The sequence below is a fragment of the Podarcis gaigeae genome (assembly GCF_964106915.1).
Source record: "Podarcis gaigeae genome assembly, chromosome: 5".
NCBI classification, from domain to species: Eukaryota; Metazoa; Chordata; class Lepidosauria; order Squamata; family Lacertidae; genus Podarcis; species Podarcis gaigeae.
Window position 1 is genome coordinate 4718425 of NC_139681.1, and position 21752 is coordinate 4740176.

The following is a 21752-nucleotide window of genomic DNA, read 5'->3' on the forward strand; positions in this document are numbered from 1 at the left end:
TTAGGTGGAATCTTCTTTCTTGTCGTTTGGATCCATTGCTCCGTGTCCGCTTCTCTGGAGCAGCAGAAAACAACCTTTCTCCCTCCTCTATGTGACATCCTTTTATATATTTGAACATGGCTATCATATCACCCCTTAACCTCCTCTTCTCCAGGCTAAACATGCCCAGCTCCCTTAGCCGTTCCTCAAAAGGCATCGTTGGACTTGCATGAGCCAACACTTTGCCCCAGTTAAGATTTTAGCAGCAGCAGCAGCATTCTGCAGTCATTGAGCTCCACAATGAATGTGTTACTGTCGCTCAGTCAAAATGCAATTAATATATGTAGGACCACGGCCAGGTATCAGGATTGAGTGCAGCTAATCTGAGGTGGGACCCAGGTAAGAAAAGCACACGTCTGAAAGTTAACTCTTTATTGGCAAGAGAAACACAAAAGCTTTCATGGTGCTCTAGATACCCACATTTCTAGCCTCTAGACAGGTTTGGGTCATATGGCACAGCTGCTGCAGCAACAGTGGGACCCCTCCCCTTTTCTGCTTTATACGTGACTGGCACTGTGGTCTAAACCACAGAGCCTAGGGCTTGCCGATCAGAAGATCGGTGGTTCGAATCCCCACAACGGGGTGAGCTCCCGTTGCTCGGTCCCAGCTCCTACCAACCTAGCAGTTTGAAAGCACATCAAAGTGGATAGATAGGTACCGCTCCAGCGGGAAGGTAAACGGCGTTTCCGTGTGCTGCTCTGGTTTGCCAGAAGCGGCTTAGTCATGCTGGCCACATGACCTGGAAGCAGTTCACTGGCTCCCTCGGCCAATAAAGCGAGATGAGCGCCGCAACCCCAGAGTCGGTCACGACTGGACCTAATGGTCAGGGGTCCCTTTACCTTTACCTAGGACAGGTTGCGTACCCACCACCTGAGACTTCTCCTGCACGGAAGTCATCACTGCTCTTCCCTTTTCAAGCATCTCCTGGTTCTAGGAGACAGTGGGGCAAGGGAAGGTGGGGAATCTACTGACCTATGCCTTGCCTAAACCATCTGTTCTTCGTGCTCCACATCCTGCCCTGACTCCCCCTCCTTCCCTGGCCCCTGGCTTGCAAGTGCCCCATAAATCACTGGTCCCCTCTCCTGGGTCACTTCCCTGGTCAACTGCCTTCACCACAAACTTTTTGGAGCCCTTCCGGTCCCTGATATCAGTGTACCAGCTGGAAATATGCAAAAGCCACTTGTTAAAATGAACAGCAGTTCTGTTCATTTTGCAAATGAACCGTCTGCAAAATTTAAACCATTGTGATATGGGAAAGAGACATTTTACAATTTTATAGTGTGCCTTTTACAATTATATTTTTGGATACAATAAGAAAAAACCTAATAATATTTTGAAAACTAGATATGACAGCTCAGTATTTTTGCACCTTTTTCTAGCAGTTACATCATGTGGTTATCATGCCATAAATACAGTGGTATTCTCTTTAGTTTCATAGCACCGAACTAGCAAATTTTTTAAAAGCAGAATTTCTCAAAATTTAAGAGGCAAACTTTTCACACCTGTGCAACATCAACATTTTATATCTAATCTCTGTATGAGATGCACTTTGCATTCACTCCTTTTGTCTTGTATAAATCTAATAACCTCTAACAATGATGTAAGATATAATAGATGTTTGTTTTACAAGGTGACTGATCTTTTGGCAGCCTTGAAGGCCTTTTAAAAAATTGATTAGCTGGTGGATAATGTTCAGAGTGGATATGCCCAGAGGGAAATAGTTGACACCCAAATCCATGTGTGACAGATTACCATTTGTATTTCAAAGTAGACTTATATGGGAGAAGGGAGAAAGTGACATGACAGAAATTTGTTCAAACCTGCCTTAGCCTTTCTGTGCTCAGATAGCATTTGCACACAGATGAGTGCTTTGCAGGAACCATTTTATGTTGGATACAGACTGGGAAACTTTATTTAGCCTATTTGCAAAGTTTGTTAATTAAGGAAACAGTTTACTTGATTACATGAAAAAAATATCCCGTAAGCTGTCTTTGATTTCTTGTTAGGAAAAGATTTCAAGAAAAAATATATTAAAGAGGAAGCTCAAGTGAACAAAAGGGCACATTCAGTGAAAGATGCTACTGCACATAGGCAAACAAAGGGAATCAATGTACTATAAACTATTGGTCCTTGCTGATCAATCCCACTTGATTCAAAAGCAAGTGTCCATTCCCAACAAATTATTGTGCAAAATTATTTTGGTACCCTTTGCACATGTCTATTATTGTTGTTACTATTAATTTCATTTATGAATCACTTGCTATGAAGCATCCCGAAGCAATTTCACAATACAGTGAAAAGATATATGAAACAATTGCTTGCAATGAAAACAATTTCTTACACACGCACAAAATTCAAATCCGATACAGATACCGATTTTGATTTTAAAAAAATCTCCGCTTAAAGGGGTTGTTGAAAGTGGAAAATCTTCATGGTGCTGAAAAGACAGTAGAAATGGTGCTTGTCTGATATATAGTGGGGAAAGTCCTTGTCCCAAGCAGTGTAGAGCTTTCTACACCAGAATCTTGAACTTGGCACAGAGGCCAAGCTTTAGATTTATTGCCATGTCTCTGAATGAAGGAAGTTCTAAGTTTTACAGCGATTTTATCCACTGAGTGCTATTTTGTAATCTTTGTGTGCGCTACTTAGAAACTTTGACAATTAAGCAGTTTAGAAATAATAAGACTTTCTACCTGTATCACTTAAGACTCCAGCTGAAGTCACTCATTCTGGGGAGCTTGAGCTGGAGCTCCCACTTTCCTGGTTAAGCAAGCCATGGCCCAACACACATTCAGCACAATTTATGATGGAATTCGAAGGCAAAATGAACTACAAATCCTCAATATCTACATCAGTGGTGTAATATGGCCACTTTCTCGCCTCCCTACATCCCCATATTACGGGTAATTTGACACAGATTATTTTTTAATTAATATTTTATTAAATTTTCTCAAAAGAAAAGTAAAAGATTACAATAAAACAGTAAGCATCAAAACCCCAACACACACCAACATTCAAACAACAGGAAAAAAAATCAAAACTCTGCCAAAAAGCAGGAAAAAAGATAAATATTACAAACCTAAAAAATTTAACATAAAAAGAAAAAAGAGAACTCTTTTCAAGTTCATTTCCATCATAACCTTATTTTCTTGACTTCCCGCCCTCCTTTCTTGTATTCCACTTTAAAATTAATTTAGCAAGTTCATTCATATTTAATTTTATCCTTTAAAAGTTCCTTCACATATTATATTATTCAAATTTTCATCCAATATCTATACCTTCTTTCATACTCTTATTTATCTTATTCACTAGAATAATGTCCTCAACATTCATAAATTTTACAATGTTTTTGTAGATAATTTTTAAACTTCTTCCAGTCCTCTTCCACCTTCTCTTCTCCTTGATCTCGTATTCTGCCGGTCATTTCTGCCATTTCCATATAGTCCATTACTTGGATCTGCCATTCTTCCAAGGTGGGTAGATCTTGTGTCTTCCAGTGCTTTGCGATGAGAATTCTTGCTGCTGCTGTAGCATACAAAAAGAAAGTTCTATCTTTAACACCAATTGGCTGACCATGCCCAGGAGAAAGGCCTCTGGTTTTTTCAGGAAAGTATATTTAAATATCTTTTTCATTTCATTATAGATCATCTCCCAGAAATTTGACACAGATTATTGTTGTCATTTTGTATTCTTGAGATCCCTTAGGGCGGTAACTTAAAACAAGCCATGGGGTTATGTAGCACTCTTTGTGCCTCCCTCATTAGTTGGAATGCTCTGCTGTTTGGCATTACGGTGTGTAGTGCCTGCAAATTGACATCTTCAGTTGGAGGATACGGGAAAATTTAGCATTTGCACAAGGGATGCTTTCACAAGGTCATCATAAGAAAATAATGAAGAAAAGGTTACCTAATAGAGAGATTTCTACCTTAAGAATGGCTATATGAATAGATCCTGTGTTAGAGGATTGAATATTTCTTTCTTTCTTTCTTCTCAATGCTGTTCCTTGAGCTGAGGAAGTTTACTGTGACAAAATTTGGAAATACCTGACTAAAACCGCTTGGGGAATCTGGGTTCAGAGCCTAACTAGTGCATTCTGCTTCTAAAAAATCTTATGTGATGCATTTCACGCTTCTAATCTGAACAAAAATCTGAATTAAAAAACCATGCAGATTATTCCACATTCTTTTAAAGGTGCAGGCACCTTTTAAATTTTAGCAGGTTTTTAATGTGCACTCATACTAATAACTTATTTAGATTTTGCGGTGTGGGGAGGAAACAGAAGGTTGGTACAGTAGCAAACCAAGCTGTAAGAAAGACAGAAAATTAATGCATTCATGCTGATTTGTGACCCAGACTAGGTGAATAAGAACGGCTGGATCTTTGCAGGGTGTGTGTGTGTCAGAGTGGAGAGATTTTCTTAGAGGAAATATTTCTGTTCACAGTCGCTGCTAGCCAGCCATGACATCCTCCAAGATACAGGGAATTCCCCATTTACACACATTCAGTACGTGCACAACTGCACACATGCGCATCGCACCAAACCCAGAAGTGACACAAAAATGTCACAAAAGGGAGTGAGTGTTTGCGGGCTTTTTTCAATGGTGTTGCAAAAATATGCAATTTCACTTAAACGTGTGGTGCCTTGGAATGTAACCTCCACAGTAAATGTAATATTTTAGGAGCTCAGCCTGGGCATTCCACTTTCCCCATCCCAGTTTTCTGTGTTGTTGTTTTTTCTAGTTGTCTCTCACTATTTCACAACTGTGAGCAATTCTCAGTGAACTTTCTTCTCCAGAGGAGGAAACTTTGGTTTTGCCATTTCTGTCAGTAATCATATTTTGAGCTCACTGTTTGTGGGTGTCATCCCTGAGTTATACTGTAATGATGGGGGGGGGGTGCTCCACACTGCATGGAAATTTTTAGAAGCCAAAAAATATTGTGGTTTTAAAGTAGATATTGTAATTTGTGGGTTTGGACCCATCATGCCAAAAATTGGGTGAAGTCATGGCAATGTCATGTTTCGGTCTGCCATCTTGATTCAGTATGGCTCCTGGAATCTTAATGGTGTTGCAGTCTGCTTCCCACCCCCACCCCCACCTCAGGAACCCTTGTGCCAAAGTTGGCAGTAATATCTCAGGCAGCCAAACCCGTGCCAACAAAACAGTCACAGTCTTGCCAAACCTATGCCAAAGTCATGCTTCAGTCTGCCATTTGACTAAATATGGCGTCCAAATGTTGACACAGAGCGCCACCCTCACCTTGGGAATCTGCCATGTCTAGCGACGATATCTTGGGAGGTCCTTGGATGTATAGAGAACAGATAGACAGACAAATCACTTTCAAAAATCTATACTAGATGTAGCAGGACCTTTCCTGTGGAAGAAAAGAATGTAGCCTTCTGAAAAGGAAAAAAATATTCATTAGAGAGAACCTTGGATGAAGCAGTAGCATCACTTACACAGCCACTGGCAGGTTTTGAGGCAAGAAGCAAGTGGAATGATGGGAAGCAGGAGCCTGAGAAAATGCAGTCAGCTAGGTTATTTCTCTTGCTTCCTTTATTCTTCCCCACCCACCTCCAAAAGCAATGGCAAAAGCCACAATATGCTGCTGTAGAGGAGGTGTCTAAAATAACGTTGTTGTTGTTGTTAATCCCACTTATCCATCATCAGTAAATGCTTTAATGGTGTGGTGCTTCTATAATAATTTGAGATGAATCTTGCAAACTGTTGCTTTTTTCAGGGCTTCACAACGTAACTCTGCCTAACCTGTAATTTAGGCAGCCATTCCTGGCTTCCAGTTTAGTCTCTGATACAAGAAATATCTCTCAGTCCCCTTTGATTAGACCCCTCCACCGCTCTCACCTAAACTGTGAAACAGACAATTGGCCCTTTAACCACACACACTCCTGCATAAACTGCAGCAGAGGCTTTAATAGAGTTTTCTCTGCTTGGTCTTTGTGGAGCCAAACTAAGGAGTAAGGTTTAGCACTCCTCAGCTGCATGCCCCCCCCCCTGCTTTCTGTGTGATGGGACAGATGCTGCCACCACTGGTTATCACTCCTGTACTGACAAATCGCTCTTTAACATCCAGCTCCATGGCACAGTGCTTTGGTAGAACTCTCCTCTTATGTAGTTGCATGTGGCTTGTTGAGAATCACTCCCCTTTCAGCTGCTTTTACCCCCATAGAGGAAAATGTGTGAGTTGTGATATCTTGTCCTGAGAGGTAGTAAAAACAGCTTAGAGTGATTTTCCACGGGGAAAGGTTAAATAAGCCCCTATTGTACCCCTGGCAAATCACCGTTTCTGTGACTCCATGTTATAAAAACAAAACATTTCCCTCAAAAAAATATTGTGGAAGTACATGTAAAATTTATTTCTATCCTTAGTTGCCAGGGCTGTAAATTAAGTGTGCATTTATTTGAACAAAAGACTGAAAAGGCACCACTTTAATGTGAGTAGTGATCCTGAAAAATCCATAATGTATGATGTCTTCCTTACCATTTCTTTGCAGACTTGGAACACTTTATAGGACTTGTGCATGAATTCGCATGCACACCCACATACACCAAGCACACATACACAAGTCTGATGCAAACCAGGTCCTCCCAGACATTTGAGAACCCATGCCATCAATTACACTGAGCAAATCTTCCTGGCATGGCATTAGAACGAAAAAAAAAGAACTGTCGCTTCCTTCTTGTCAATGTGCAGCCATGCAACTTATCTTAAGACACCTAGGTTTTATGTTCGCCTGTTTAAAGCTTCTGAAACAATAGAGTATTATCTGAGGCATAAGCCAGCTCTGCATTTCAGAACCCTTTTTTTTGCCGCCAACATTCCTCTAACTTTGCAATGCACACATTTTCAAAGCATTGTTATGCATACAACAAAATGTTTTCCTAAAGTTAATGTATGTCTAACTTGTTCATCTTCCCCTGTTAAACTTCCCTGTCCTTTTTGCTATCAGCCTGTTGTCTTTGTCTCCTCATCACCCTCATTTTAAGAGCTTTATGATTTATGATTATTATTTACATGGCATTATTTACTTATGTACGCTTGTCAAGCAATAACAATATTCTTGTAACTTCATATAGTCACAAGGGGAACAAAAAGATCTCAGGTTGTATATATGAATGAAATAAGGGACTGGTTCACACATTCATGTGACTCACACTTCCATGAATACTTGAAATGAAAGCTTTAGTTCTGGTGTGTCATCTGTAAAGGGCCATTCACACACGAGTAATCTAAGAACTGGTTTTCTGCCTTTTGCCATTATGAGAATTTATGGCTGTAAGGGCAGGTATATGTTGAAAACAATGACTTAGTAAACCTTATATTTTGTCTATGATAAAACTGGATTCCAAACTACACAAAGATAAATGAGGTCCAGATTCTTTCATGCTGTGGGATCATTCATTTTCGCATGTCTCATAACAAGACTTTTATTTATAGCTATGGGAAGAAAAATAATGGGGGCCATTGACTTGGTTAGAGGTGATACACTTGGATCCTGTTCCTTTTCAAGTGAAATGCAGCAACAGTCTGCCCTCCATAGAGTGAAATAATTTTTACATGCCTTGTCAGTCTCGCTACAGCCATGGAAAGAAATACGTGCAAACTGAGACGTAGTGTTATTTATATTGCTCAGAATGTTTTTGCAGTTAACAACTTCCACCTCCCCCCTGTTCTAAAGGCCTTAGTTTCACATAGCCCCATTTACAATTTTGATCCAAGCCTTTTCAGTTGCTGTCTAATTAGTAATTCCTTTCATGGAACATTGTCAGTTTATACCAACGAATATCATAAAATCGTAAATTGATAGAGTTGGAAGGGACCATCTAGTTCAACCCCTTGCAAAGCAGGAATCTCAACTAAAGTATCCATGGCAAATGGCCATCCAACCTGTTTTTTAAAAAAACTTCCAAAGAAGTTACCACCTCCCAAGGGAGTCCATTCCACTGTCAGACGGCTCTTACTTTCAGAAGCGTCACGGTTCGGTTTATGGGCGGTTGAAGTCCTGGCTGAGGACGTTGGGACCGGGGGCAAGATGGCAGGGTGGGAGCAGGAACAGGAGTCCAGAAGCCAGGAGTCAGGAAGCCAAGGGTCCGAGGGTCAGGAAAACAGGAGTCAAGGAGCCAAGGGTATGAGGATCAGGAAGCAAGGAGTCAAGAAGCCAAACACAGCAAGGCAGGAAGCATTTTGCTGTGACAAGGAGCCAAAGGGAAATGCTGACTTTATATCCCTTCCTGGCTCTTGCCACCAGGTGCTGTGAGTTACCAGTCGGCCTCACCTGTGCGGCTGCACCTTCCCTCTTCAGAACAAACTTAGGAAAGCCCCAGTCCTGCGAAGCTTTACCAGTCACAGGGCCTGGCTCCTGCATGCACTCATGACAAGAAGGTTCTGTCTGATGCTTAGTTAGAATCTCATTTCTTGTAACTTGAATCCATTGGTCCAAGTCCTAGCCTTCGGAGCAGGAGAAAACAAGCTTGCTCCATATGACAGCCCTTTAGATCTTTGAGGATGGCTATCATATTTCCTGTCTCCTCTTTACCAGGCTAAACATAACCCAACTCCCTCAACTGTTCCTCATAAGGCTTGGTTTCCAGACCCTTGGTCATCTTGGTTGGCTCCCCCACCCAGTCTAACCCTACAGCCCAATACAAAAGGGGTTTGGATTGCTCTACAGTGGACCAGGGCCAGTCATATCATTAGGCAAAATGAGGCAAATGCCAAAGGACAGGAACCAGCAGAAAGATGCTGAACAACAGTGTGTGCCACTTGACCTGTTTCCCCTAAATTAGCCTGCTGCCCTCAGGTGCAGTGGAAGGGTGTATCATCAACATGTTATCAGAACAAAAGTCCAAACGTCCCATCCCAGCCAATAAAACGAGATACAGCAGGTGGAAAGGTAAAAGAAGAGTTTATTCTGGCTGCAGTCCAGAGTCCTGTTTTGGATCACTCCAGAAGGAACAAGCCCCAGACAAAGCAGGTCCAAAGCATTTCTACTTTGCATATTGTAGCAAACACAGAGACACATGATCTTCTGTGTCACTGTTGGCCAGGAAAGCATGTGATCAAGTCATGCTTGAATCAGGTTCTTCTACTTGGCTTCAAGGCAGGTCTTCACTGACCCTTATCTCGAGTTTAGGCCTGCTCAGCATAACTGGACTTGCAGTTGCAACTGTGGACACGTCTTGCGTAGTCATGGAGACATCTTGCTGTGGGAATGTGTTTCTGCAGACTCAGCACTTAGCAGGCTGAAGTCAGCTGTGCCTAGTTCTTCAGGGTTGTTAGCCTGCTGGGCATGGGATGTGGCCAAAGTTCTCAACAAGCCAAGCAGAAAATAGCCTGCCCTGTGATTCGGGCCACTTGTCCTGAGATTTGATCCTACCCCTTGAAACTCAGAACAGGTTAAAACCTTAACCTTAAAAGGGTAAACCTGCAGGTGCAAATGAACATTCAGATACACATTTGCTTGTGCACATGGAATCAACTGCTCCAAAACTACATCAATCTACCCCACTGGATTTTTGACAAGAGTGTTTCATTTGTAAAATTGTGTATCATTGCATGAGGACTTTGCCAGCACACAAATGACCATGACCAGGAACTGACCTTTTTACTATTTTTCATTATTGCCTTATTACATGTATTATCCATTTGATTACCCATGGTGGGACTACAAAGGACTGAAAAAAAGATGCAACAGAATCCATCCTTTCATAATTAAAAATTGAAGCCAGTCCAGTTACAGATAAGTCTCCCTAGCCATTTGCCTTATGATTTTGGAGACATCTAAAATGTCACATTATTCTATGGGCTATAGACTTTGAACGACCCGATTAATGTAGCCACAGTAGTACATGCTCTGGTGACTTCTAATTTAGACCTGCATCGTGCTGTTTGTGGAACCGCCCTTGAAGAGAGTTTGGAAGCTATTGCTAGTGCAGAACATGGCAGCCAGATTAGTGACTGGCACTGCAAATTTGGATCATGTGGCACCAGTCCTGAAGGCTCTGCACTGGCTGCCATGTTCTACTGGGCCCAATTTAAGGTGTTGTTCTTACTGTGTAAAGGGGCACCCCTCCCATTATCTGCTGACTTGTGCTTTTAGATCCATGGGAGAGGCCCTGCTTGTAATTCCATCAATAACGATAATTCATAGTGTGACAGCTCAGAAGAAGGATTTCTCTGTTAGGTGCAAAACTCATTCCCTTTGGAGACACAGTTGTCCCACTCATTAATTAATTTTCGGCGTCAGCTTAAGACATAACTTTTCCTTCAGGCATTTGGGGAAGGCTGAAGTGAAAATTGGTCTCTTCTACTGCTGGGTTGCTTTTTTTTTATATTGGTCCTAGGGTTTTATGTAATAGTGTATGTTTTATATTTCAGTATATTTGTATTGAATTCTCTTTTGTACTGACTGCCCTGGAACCTTTGGGTGGAAGAGCAGGTTATAAGTGGAATAAATGAATAAATATTTGTGGTACTAGGTTTTCCTTGTTTTCATTCATTTGTTTTTAAAAATATCCTGACACAGAAGTCATTTGGACCTTCAGAACAGCTCACCACACAAGTTTAAAGCAGCTGTGATACAAAAAAAAAATGTGACTACAACATACAAGACACAGAAAAGTAGCTAAAACCCAGGAAAGAAATCCAGGACAGTGGTACTGTAAGAGGTCAATTTGCAAAACAATCAAATAAAAATACACATGTCACCAAACATATATAAAACAGTACTAACACCTTATCAAACAAATTGCAATCCCAAGCAAATAATTAGACAGGTAAGGCCATCTAAAATCAGGTCAGTCAGCATCTTCTCGAAAATTGATGCCTATTGTAAGGTCCATAGCAGAGCAGCCCTTTCTAGGGAGCAGATTCCAAAGTGTGTGTCACCAGTGATGAAGGGCATTCCCCTTTTGCAAGGCAGCCTGACCTCAACCAATCTTCTGATAACACCAAGGTTGCTGGTTCAATCCCTGGATGGGACAGCTGCAAATTCCTGCATTGCAGGGGGCTAGACTTAATGATCCTCAACATCCCTTCCAACTCTACAATTCTACGATTCTGTGAAGCCTAACTTCAACCAAAGCTGCTACAGCAGATCACCAGTTGTTTACTTTGTTGTGCAGAGGAGCCCATAGAGGAGAAGGTGATATCTATAGGTTTACAGTGGCATAGACCAATAAAGGAGCGGGAAATTCAGATACTTTGGTGGTTTGGACAACACAAGTTTTCTTTTTTATAATATTTTTAAAATTATGTTAAAACTTTTTGTTTTACTAATGTCTAAACAATTATCTGCCAGAAATATTGAACTGCTCATAGTTGCAATTATAAATGCTGAACTAGACTGTTCATAATGCAGTATAACTGGAATTGTGTGCTTTCAACTATGGCCCATCCTTTTGCTAAACATTTTGAAACTGATGCAATCTCCTCCAACTCTTCCTGGATATTTTCTAATTTCAAAAGTGTCACCAAAAAGAAGTGTTGTGTGACTAGACTGCATGCATGTTGAGCTAGTGCAGCTGTGGCAAACATAGTCGCTTTGCAACTTCATGCTTTGATCTTATTTTGCAAATAGTTCTCTTTATAGACAATTCCTGTTTGCAATCTAGGCTCTGTATAAACATTTCTTGCACCTTATTTCCTTCATATGACAAGAAAAAACACCTCTGTTTCCAGCTGTAAAAGGGAGATCAGAAGAATTGCACAAATATTAATATGTTGTTGGCATCATAGCACTGAGAGGGCAACCACCAGTTGCTGGATGCTGTCAGAAAAGGAGTTTCTTATAGGTTATTGAAATGTATGTGGAAGGCTGTCTCTTTTATTTGACTGCGGCTATGATGAAGCATTTTATAAAGCCAAGAGCAAATAAAACCTACACCATTCTTTTCTCATTGCTAGCATTTTATGTGTTTTAAAAGATCGGAATAGTGATTGCAGTGCCTATCAGTGTATGTGGTACGTTGCGTAGAATAAGACAGGTCACTGCCCTATGAAGCTTCCAGTCTAAAGTTCGACACAGAGGAAACAACAAATTAGGGGGAAGAAGAGAGAATTATATACTATTGTTCTATTATATGTGCTATTATATGTTGCAGTTCCTAAGGTTTGTGCCAAAGGCTTCTTGGAAAAAGTAGACTGGTTGGGGGGAAGAAGCAAAAGCGTTGATAGCGTCATGGAGGTGTTCTGGCAAGCAGTTCTAGGAATACAGGGGAGAAAGGGTGGTGGTCTTTGCAGACAGAAGCAGGAGAACTTTGGATGGCTGGGGATGGTGGAACTGGTCAAGGTTTAGGGTTATATAGGAATATAAGAGAAGAGAGACGAAGGCTGCAAGGCTACAGGGGATTTTGAAGATAAGAACAACAGTCTGGTATTACATTGGGAGCCAGTGAAGCATATTAAAAGGGATGCAATTTGATCATGGAGATGGGATTAGTGAAAGGATTGAGCAGAAGAGTGCTAAATAGATTTGAGGGGATCAAGGTGAGACAGTAGGAAGACCAAAGAGGAGAAGAGAGTAGAGGGTGTGGAGACAGAAAGCAGAGGTGTGGTCTTGGGTATATTGAGATTGAAATGACAATGAAGACTAAGGCCTCCAAGTTAAGTTTGTTCAGGTAGAGAGAAAGATAAAGAAAAGTAATTATACCATTTTAATATTTTTAAGATTCTATCTTCACAGATGCTACAAATATACATTAACTGAATATTTTTAAAATCATTGTGGAACATTTGGCAGGCACTGAATTTATGAACTTACAGGGTGGAATATGATTGCTGAACAGCAATTCAGTTTTTCTACAGCTGTTTTCCTCAATATTTCCCCCCTCATTTTGCCATAGTTATGTTGATGAAGAAGTTCACACAACTAATTTCATAGCCAGTTAATAATCTTTAAAACTTTCCCCCTCCTTCATCCTAGTAGCATTGTGGGCAAGTATAGTGCCAGTGATAATCTAAGTTCAGATTTTTGTGGAAACAGGCAAAATAATACTTTTCTACCTCCCCCACCCCCCGGGAAGAAGGTATATTACTGATTTTTGGTTCAATTTCTTTCTCTCTTGTTTCTAACAGATATAGATGAATGTCTGGTGAACAATGGTGGCTGCGACCACTTCTGCCGAAACACTGTGGGCAGCTTTGAGTGCAGCTGCCAGAAGGGATATAAGCTACTAACAGATGAACGAACTTGCCAAGGTAATTCTCCTTTTATCAAAGCTTGTTTATTTTTGTTTATTTTAAATTAGTAATGTGATAAGCTTAAATCATTCAGTGCTAGAAATACAAGCCCATAAGATTTATATCTAGCATAGAGGCAGAGATATTTCTAGAGAAATTGCTATAATTCAATGCTGTAATTATTCTCAGAATATATGTAACATTCAGATAGGATGTTAAACCCAACTCCAGTTGAGGGTGAGAAAAAGGTGATTTACAGGTAGAACCAGCAAAATGTTCCAGTTGTTTAAAGCAGCAAGAACGCTGGAACTGAAAGTCTTGAGTGTGTTCAGTGAATATCACCTAACTAGCTCTAGCCTATTGGATCTCCTTCCTTTAAACAAAACTAGGTCTTGATGTAGAGGCTAAACATTGCCTAACACTCATAGGGAAATTATGTGCTCTCAATAAGCAAATGACTGTATATGTTTCAAATTTGGGAAGTGAGACATGGGTGCTTAGTTTGCTGAGGTACCACTGAGCAACCTGTTGACCGGATTTTCACCTTTTAGGTTTTCATTTTCAGTTAACATCTGGCATTCTTGGATAAGGTTTGCAAATCTTGCTGTGCAGTTCTTGATCCATGCTGACACCAAGGTTTTGGGTAGTATCACAGCAAAGCTAATTGGAAAATACAACCCATTTATTTAGTATTACATTTATATCCCACCTTTCCTTCAAGGAGTTCAAGGTGGTTCTCAGGTGACTCCCCACTTAGGTGAGGGTTACATTCTGAGGTCCCATGCAACTCGATGTGCGTAAGAGGGGGGAAGCCTTGCATGGCTCAAGAAAGGTATTAGAACCTAGGTCTCACAGGTCCTAATGCATCACTCTGCACAAGAATGACTTATGAGATCTGTGAACTGAGCTCAGGATGTATTTACTGGATACCACCAAGCTATTTTCATATGAGTTGGGGCTTTAGAAATACTCTTATAAACAAAGAAATGAGTGGCCCCGTGTGAGAGAGTAAAAGCCCAGCCAGGAAGCAGCTTGACCTAGCAATGCAAACCCTGCACGAAGCATAGATCTGACAGCCCATACACTTAAATAACCACTCCCAAAAGTTGCGGACTATTCATCTGCAGAGTGAGCTGTATAGTACATGATATTCCTGTACAGAACTTTGAGATGGAACTTCAAGAAATCTTGTAGAAAACCTTGTTTCCACTACAAATTTAATCTCACTTTGGTCTGTTTCTATGCTACAGTTGACATGAGATGATTTTCACAGCCATTGCTAGAACAAGGTGCACAGGTTCATTTGATATGGAAAAGTTGTTTCAAAGTTATATGCTTTTTGAACATCCCACAAAGGGAAATTTATATTTCAGAGAGCAAAGAAGGAAATGTGAAAAGAAAAATGTGCTTGTTGTGTGTCCTTTAGGGGGTTAATTTCAAAGCATCAAGAACACAGTCACTGTTTTACTTTTTTCTGATTATTGCAATAACTATAGAAGGCTTTTATTTAATGAATGCATCTGAACACTTTGAATATTTGCAGACTGTGTGAAGTGTTAAATGGGGAGGGGGGTATTTTGAAGCATTGAACAATTCCTCCTTTCCCCATTCTTTATAGAATGTGTGGGAAAGACCTTAGAAAATGAAAAGAAAGCAAGCTGAGCATAGGCTGGCAAAGACAGCACCACCTGAGTGGGCAGAAACAGCACTGTGGATTTAGTTTGACAGATAAGAGCAAGTTGGGAGGCTTGGCAGTTGTAAGAATAATGTCAGCCCTTGCACAATAAGGTGACAGAGAACACGATGTTTAAGCCAGACACCATCTCTCAGCCTAACCTAATTTACAGGGTTGTTTATGAGGATAAAGGAGTTAAGGTGGGGGGACGGGTATTTTAAAAAAAATATGATGAAAGAGAACCTGATGTAAGAAAATGTGATGAAAGAGAGAATGACAGTGACTTCGGTAAAAAAAAATTATACTTGAGGAGCCATTATATGAAAAAGCACCCGCATGGGAAATAATATTTACCTGAAATATTGTTAGTCAAAAAAATTACATGTTTTGAAGACTTGCCACATGACTTGTCTAAGAATAGCAGAGAGTAGCTGAACCGCTGAGACCATTGCCCTAGGCTTCAAATGGCAGCCTGACAGGAAGCACAAATATCACAGCCAGAGGCTCACAGCATCTCTTTTTTGTTCAGCCGGGGGAACCTCAACATTTAACAACAGAAGCCACAAAAAGCTGCAGAAAATGCAGACATATTGGTTCGTAGTGGTACAGCATATAAATGAATTGCAAGTATTTTCCTGTTTCATGCCTGAGGTACTTTGGGCTTCCAGACCAATAGCAGCTATATTGTTAATAGCACCTGACTCACAAAAACAGGTGGTTTCTTGGATGATTTAGCTCCTGTCTGGTGTTTTTAAAGGTAATTGGTGAACTCAAGCAGTCAACATGACTGCTGCTGCTGAATGACAGAAGGCTAATGGAGATCAAGAAATCAACAAAGTGTGAATCACCTGTATTTTGTTTCTTTCCTTACTGACATAATGTCATTGGTGTCTCTTGTTTTAAATGGAAGGAACAAGAGTGGTTTGAGGTTACTGGCCATGTCAGTTTATAAATCTCCTGCAGGCCTCCCCCTGTGTTAACTCGTGGCCAAGACATTTTTAAAGTGCTGTGGAGAGACTTGTGGCAGGTTATTTTTGGTGTTTTAATCCTCCCACAGTCTGTTTCAGAAACATTTAATTACATATTTGTTGAGAGATGAGGTAGCTGTTCATATTGTTTATGTATTTTTGCATCTGTTTTTATCCAGTTCACAGCTTCTGTTTATTTTAATTCTGCTTTATTTGGCAGCTAAAGAATTGCTTAAATTTGTGGAACTCTGATTTACATGTTCAGGAAAAGTAGGTGGCACAGCTCACTTGAGATTCTTCCGCTTCAGAATGCAAGCAAAGAGTTATTCAGGCAGTCACATATAGGCTGCAAATGTATGGAAAGACGCAGAGCCTGCCCAAAGAAAACTAGCATGTCAGAGAGCAGGGTTTCAGAAAAATCTTCTCCTTTAAAGTATTTAGGTTTTTTTAGAAAAATCAAAATGAAAGGCCACCTAAATTTTTTTTTAAGGTTTTGCAGTCGGGCAAAGCATAAAAAAAGAAAAAACAACTGTTAAGTCTCACCTTTTGAATGCATGGGGAGGAAGAATTGGCAATTGAGCTGAAGCAAAGAATAGCCTCCACACCTCAAAAGGAAAAGGTTAAGAACATAAGCAGAGCCCTGACTGATCTGGCCAAAGGCCCCTCTAGTCCAGTCTCCTGTCCTCACAGGAGCCACCCAGATGCCCATGTTGGCATTTGCATGGTCTCCAACTGCCCTGAAAATGCTAGGTAGGACCTTCATGAAAACCCTTAAGCCGTCATGGCCTCTCACCTTGTCATGCAGAGTCCCAAATTCCCAGTTGCAAGCCATCCCTCCCCCTCCTTGTAAAAAACCCCCCACCCAAATCTTTCCCCACCTTTTCATTCATTGCTTCTTCCATCTCCTGGCCAGGGAAAGAGAGAAGCAGCAACCTATTTCAGGTTCTCATTTGCACAGATTTACCAGCTGCTTAGCAACACTGCACACAATGGGGAGGGTCTGCTCTGCGTCCAAACCTCTTAGGTCCCGGCCCAATTGGTTTGCATTGCTGCCTCACCTTTCCTTGCCAGTTTCATTTGGGAACCTCAAGTGTCACTGAGGTGTGTTGTGGGCTTTTCCTCTTTGGGTCCTTCTTTGAAAAAGATGCAAGAGTTCTGATCCTGCAGCTTGTCCCTCTAGTCCCGGACTAGATTCCCGGAGTGTAGGGGCATTTGGGGAGGTGGGGAGGGGTCTTCCGGAACAAAAATGCCTCCCTCCAAAGCCCTTTCCTGCCTGGATTCTCACTTGGATGGGAAAAAGACATTGATTTCTCCCATGAGCTGAATTGGTGGAGCCTTCTGAAATCTGACGAGTCTCCCCATTTTGTGCATTTGGGTGAAGGAAAGTCCCAGAGTACAGTGGTACCTCGGGTTACAGATGCTTCAGGTTACAGACGCTTCAGGTTACAGACTCTGCAAACCCAGAAATAGTACCTCTGGTTAAGAACTTTGCTTCCAGATGAGAGCAGAAATCGCGCGGCGGCAGCAAGAGCCCCATTAGCTAAAGTGGCGCTTCAGGTGAAGAACAGTTTCAGGTTAAGAACAGACCTCCAGAATGAATTAAGTTCTTAACCTGAGGTACCACTGTAGCTAGGGGAGGGGATGCCAGGAGTGGGGGTGTCTTTGCAGCTGATTCAGCCAGGATCCACCCCAGCAGCAGCGTTCTGTAGTTGCTTACACATTCCTAAGTTGCTCAGAAGTTTGAAACACTAAAAAAAGGAAATTTGCATATCTCTGAACCATCGGAGCCAACTCCTAGAGGCCAAGGTCCCTTCGCAACACCCCCAATAAAATATTTAAGGGTGCCAGCCCCCCCCCCCGGTTGATGGGCATTGCCATTCAAATGCTGTGTGTGTGCGCCATGTCATGTCTTGTGCTCAACTATGTGTAGTGGCCCTTACCCCTGGGGGCCCCCAAGATTGGCACCGCTGCCCTGAATTCAAAAGTGTATATGTCCCTGGACTCCAAAATAAACATTGGGACACTCCATATCATGGTGGTTCAAATTTATCATGCTTCTAAAATACTCATAAGTGCATTATGTCATTGCATAGTCTACACACAGTGGTACCTTGGTTTAAGGACAGCTTAGTTTATGAATAACTTGGATTAAGAATGCTGCAAACCCAGAAGTAGGTGTTTTGGTTTCTGAACTTTGCCTTGGAAGCAGAACAAGTTTTACTTCCTGTTGAGTGTGTCCCATTTGTAAATTGAGACACCACTGCTATGGGAAAGCACGCCTTGGTTTAAGAAAGCTTTGGTTTAAGAACGGACTTCCGGAACGGATTCAGTTCGTAAACCAATGTACCACTATATATAGTTAGTTGCATTGATTTGGGGTTTTCTTTTCCTCTCAGCCTTCCCTAAACACAATATATAAATTCAAATATTTCTGTGCTTAAAAAACTGCTGTTTTGTCCTCTAATAACTTGTATTTGACCAGAATGTAATGCTGAAGCAGTGATACAGATGTAGAATAGAATGTCCCTATTTTCATTTGGGGAATGTTGGAGGCTCTGCATTTGGCAGAATACTGTCTCCAACAGTGGAGATAGAACACAGCCTTTGCAGCTTGTAGCCATTGATAACCCTGTCCTCTGCAAATTTGTTTAATCCTTTTAAAAAACCACCTTGTTTTTTACGTAAAAACCAGAGCGCTAGTGAACCTGGCTCTTTAAAACAGAATATTGTTGTCTCCTTTCACTATTTCACCCAGCTGTAAATGAAACTATTTTGAGACCTTGTTATGCAAAAGGAATGGAGATTGGACGTGGGTTGGGTTATAAACTTGAAGTTCAGCAGGAAGTTTTACTGAGCTTTCCTCTTTCATTTGTAGATGGAAATGTGGTGAGCAATATTAGACAGATGCAATCCTCGGAGACCAAGCAAGAGGCCATCCAGAGGCCACCACAAGGAAGGTTACTCAGGCTATTTTCACATAAAAAGATTTTATCTCCAAACACAAAAAGATTTTAAAATAACATATTGCCCCAAGCCCCCACAAACCCCATATTTGAACTGGTGTCCTCGTGGTCAGGTTTGAAGTCACTCCTCTAGAGAAGGGTGTGAGGCTGACTTCAAGGTCCACTCTGTCTCCCAGAGAGGGAAGGGAACACCACAAACAGTGGAGTCCAGTCAGGGTTTGGAAAGCCTCTGGAAGGTGGAACACCTACAATTCCTCCATTCGCACTTCATCCCTGCCTCTGTGGGCTTCATATTCATGGCAGAAGATACCAAGAGTTCAAGCAGTTTAAAAATACCCAGATTTCCAGTCTCATCACATCCGTTTCAGCTGATATAAGTGTGGAGGGAGATGTTGTTGTTGTTGTTGTTGTTGTTGTTTAGTCGTTTAGTCGTGTCCGACTCTTCGTGACCCCATGGACCAGAGAACGCCAGGCACTTCTGTCTTCCACTGCCTCCCGCAGTTTGCTCAAACTCATGCTGGTAACCTCGAAAACACTATCCAACCATCTCGTCCTCTGCCGTCCCCTTCTCCTTGTGCCCTCCATCTTTCCCAACATCAGGGTCTTCTCCAGGGAGTCTTCTCTTCTCATGAGGTGGCCAAAGTACTGGAGCCTCAGCTTCACAATCTGTCCTTCCAGTGAGCACTCAGGGTTGATTTCCTTCAGTATGGAGAGGTTTGATCTTCTTGCAGTCCATGGGACTCTCAAGAGTCTCCTCCAGCACCATAATTCAAAAGCATCAATTCTTCGGCGATCAGCCTTCTTTATGGTCCAGCTCTCACTTCCATACATCACTAGTGGAGGGAGATGCTAGCATTCAATATAGTGAATGTTCTGGGGACTCACTAGGCATGCACTGTTATGCTTCTATGGGGGGGGGGGGGAGATGATCTTTGGCAACTTTACCTGGCAGGGGAACACTTAAAGGAACTGCTTCTCTGATCGCTGTGCAAGAGTGCCGTGCTTATCGTTCAGAGCAAAGTCACAAATAAACCCATTGTCTTGGGGCACGTGCAGACTTCCAGCTAAACTGGACTTCTCGGTGACACACCAGCTTAGCTCCCAGATGTCCATTGCCCACTCTTAAGGTTCTAAACTTGGCAGGATATGCAAGAGGAAGAAACTGCTGCAGCCTCAAAAGAATGAGGAGGAGCAATTTGCAAGAGGGGTGTTCAGAGCAATAGGTCCTTATCTCACCTATTGCTAGCTCTCCTCCTTTTGAAAACCACAACTGAGGTCAGCTTTGAGGTGATGGGGACTATTCTTGGCCCCAGCTCTCAAAACTGTAGATCCAGGGGTGAGGTCAAGTACTACCCTCATACAGTGTTACCAGAGCCTCCTCTTTGTTTTCGCCACAAGGGAAACCATTCACTTCTATGGGAGATAGTAAAGGTAAAGGGACCCCTGACCATTAGGTCCAGTTGTGACCGACTCTGGGGTTGCGGCGCTCATCTCGCTTTACTGGCTGAGAGAGCCGGTGAACGGCTTCCAGGTCATGTGGCCAGCATGACTAAGCCGCTTCTGGCGAACCAGAGCAGAGCGGGATTTATCTACTATTTATCTACTTGTACTTTGACGTGCTTTCGAACTGCTAGGTGGGCAGGAGCAGGGACCGAGCAATGGGAGCTCACCCCGTCACAGGGATTCGAACCGCCGACCTTCTGATAGGCAAGTCCTAGGCTCTGTGGTTTAACCCACAGCGCCACCTGCGTCCCATGGGAGATAGTAAATGCCCCTAATTAGACATTCATTCATGTGTCTCTGTCTCTGAAGAAGGAAGAGACAACAGAATGTTACCTGGAACAGTAGATCCAACAGGCAGGAAGGTTAGTTGTAGTCCACTGGTTGAGACTTGGTGGGTACTGAACACATTTTTATGATTCCTTTTATTAAAATAATTCAGAACTGTTTGTCATAATCTATTATACAAAGAAGTCTTAAGAGAAACAATGGCATTTCCTATTTTAAATAGACCCTGATTTGTTTTGCTGACAGCCTTTCAACTTTATGTTTTGAGGCAGCAGAAACTGGACTAATAAAAAGTACCATGTTTTATTTTGTTGTTGTTTTTTAAGGATCAATACATCAGTAAGTCTATTCCATGATGAGCTAAGGTGGGGGAAGCAATGAGCCAAAAAGTCCTGGGGAAAATGAATAATAAAAAGACTTTGCATTTATTTCCCTTTCTGGGGATCATTTGGATAATCTCCAGTGTACTATGTCCAACAAACACAAATGAAAATATGGATGCAAACCAAAATGCGTTACTTGACCTTGCTTGAGTATGTTTCAGATTGGACGTTTCCAACAACAAATGTCATACAGACAATCTGAGAACAAATTTACAGAGCTACAAAATAATCATTAGCTGGATTCAAAGCAAAGTGAACATATCATTTTTAAAAATATTGTCACTCCACCTCTTTGAATAAATTCCAAAAATGCTTTTTAATTTTGCCTGGTATTGTTCAGTGATTATGACCTATTGGAGATATAATCATGGCTGCCTCCCAACTGTGAAACAGGATATATAGCCTTTGAATACATACTTCCTCCGCATCTGCCAGTTTTTGCCCAGCTCCAGATCAGGTTTGGATATCTGGTGGTGGACCTCTTTGCAACAAACCAGAATTTCCAGCTTCCAAGATATGTCATAAAGTACCACATGGAGGTACCACAAGGGCGCCAATGTAGCCCAAAGAGCTACTGTACATTTTTCTCCTGCTCCTCTCCTGGGATGAATGCTCTGGAACCTATATTCAGATGGTCCTGCTGGCACCCTACTGGCCTCATTGGCCATGGTTTTCAAAGCTCCTCCAGCTCTCAGTGGAAAAGCCATGGGTGCTACCCATTTGGCAGTTTGGCATCCGA

General features: G+C 41.8%; 1 protein-coding gene across 6 annotated transcripts in view; it reads left to right on the forward strand.

Moving 5' to 3' along the window:
- The window catches only part of SCUBE1 (signal peptide, CUB domain and EGF like domain containing 1), a 178979-nt gene that overhangs the window by 124502 nt on the left and 32725 nt on the right, over positions 1-21752 (forward strand). For all 6 annotated transcript variants that reach the window (XM_083738725.1, XM_083738726.1, XM_083738727.1 and 3 more), the window contains one exon: positions 13132-13254. In XM_083738725.1, the coding sequence (XP_083594851.1) occupies positions 13132-13254 (123 nt within the window). The remainder of the gene's footprint in view (positions 1-13131; positions 13255-21752) is intronic.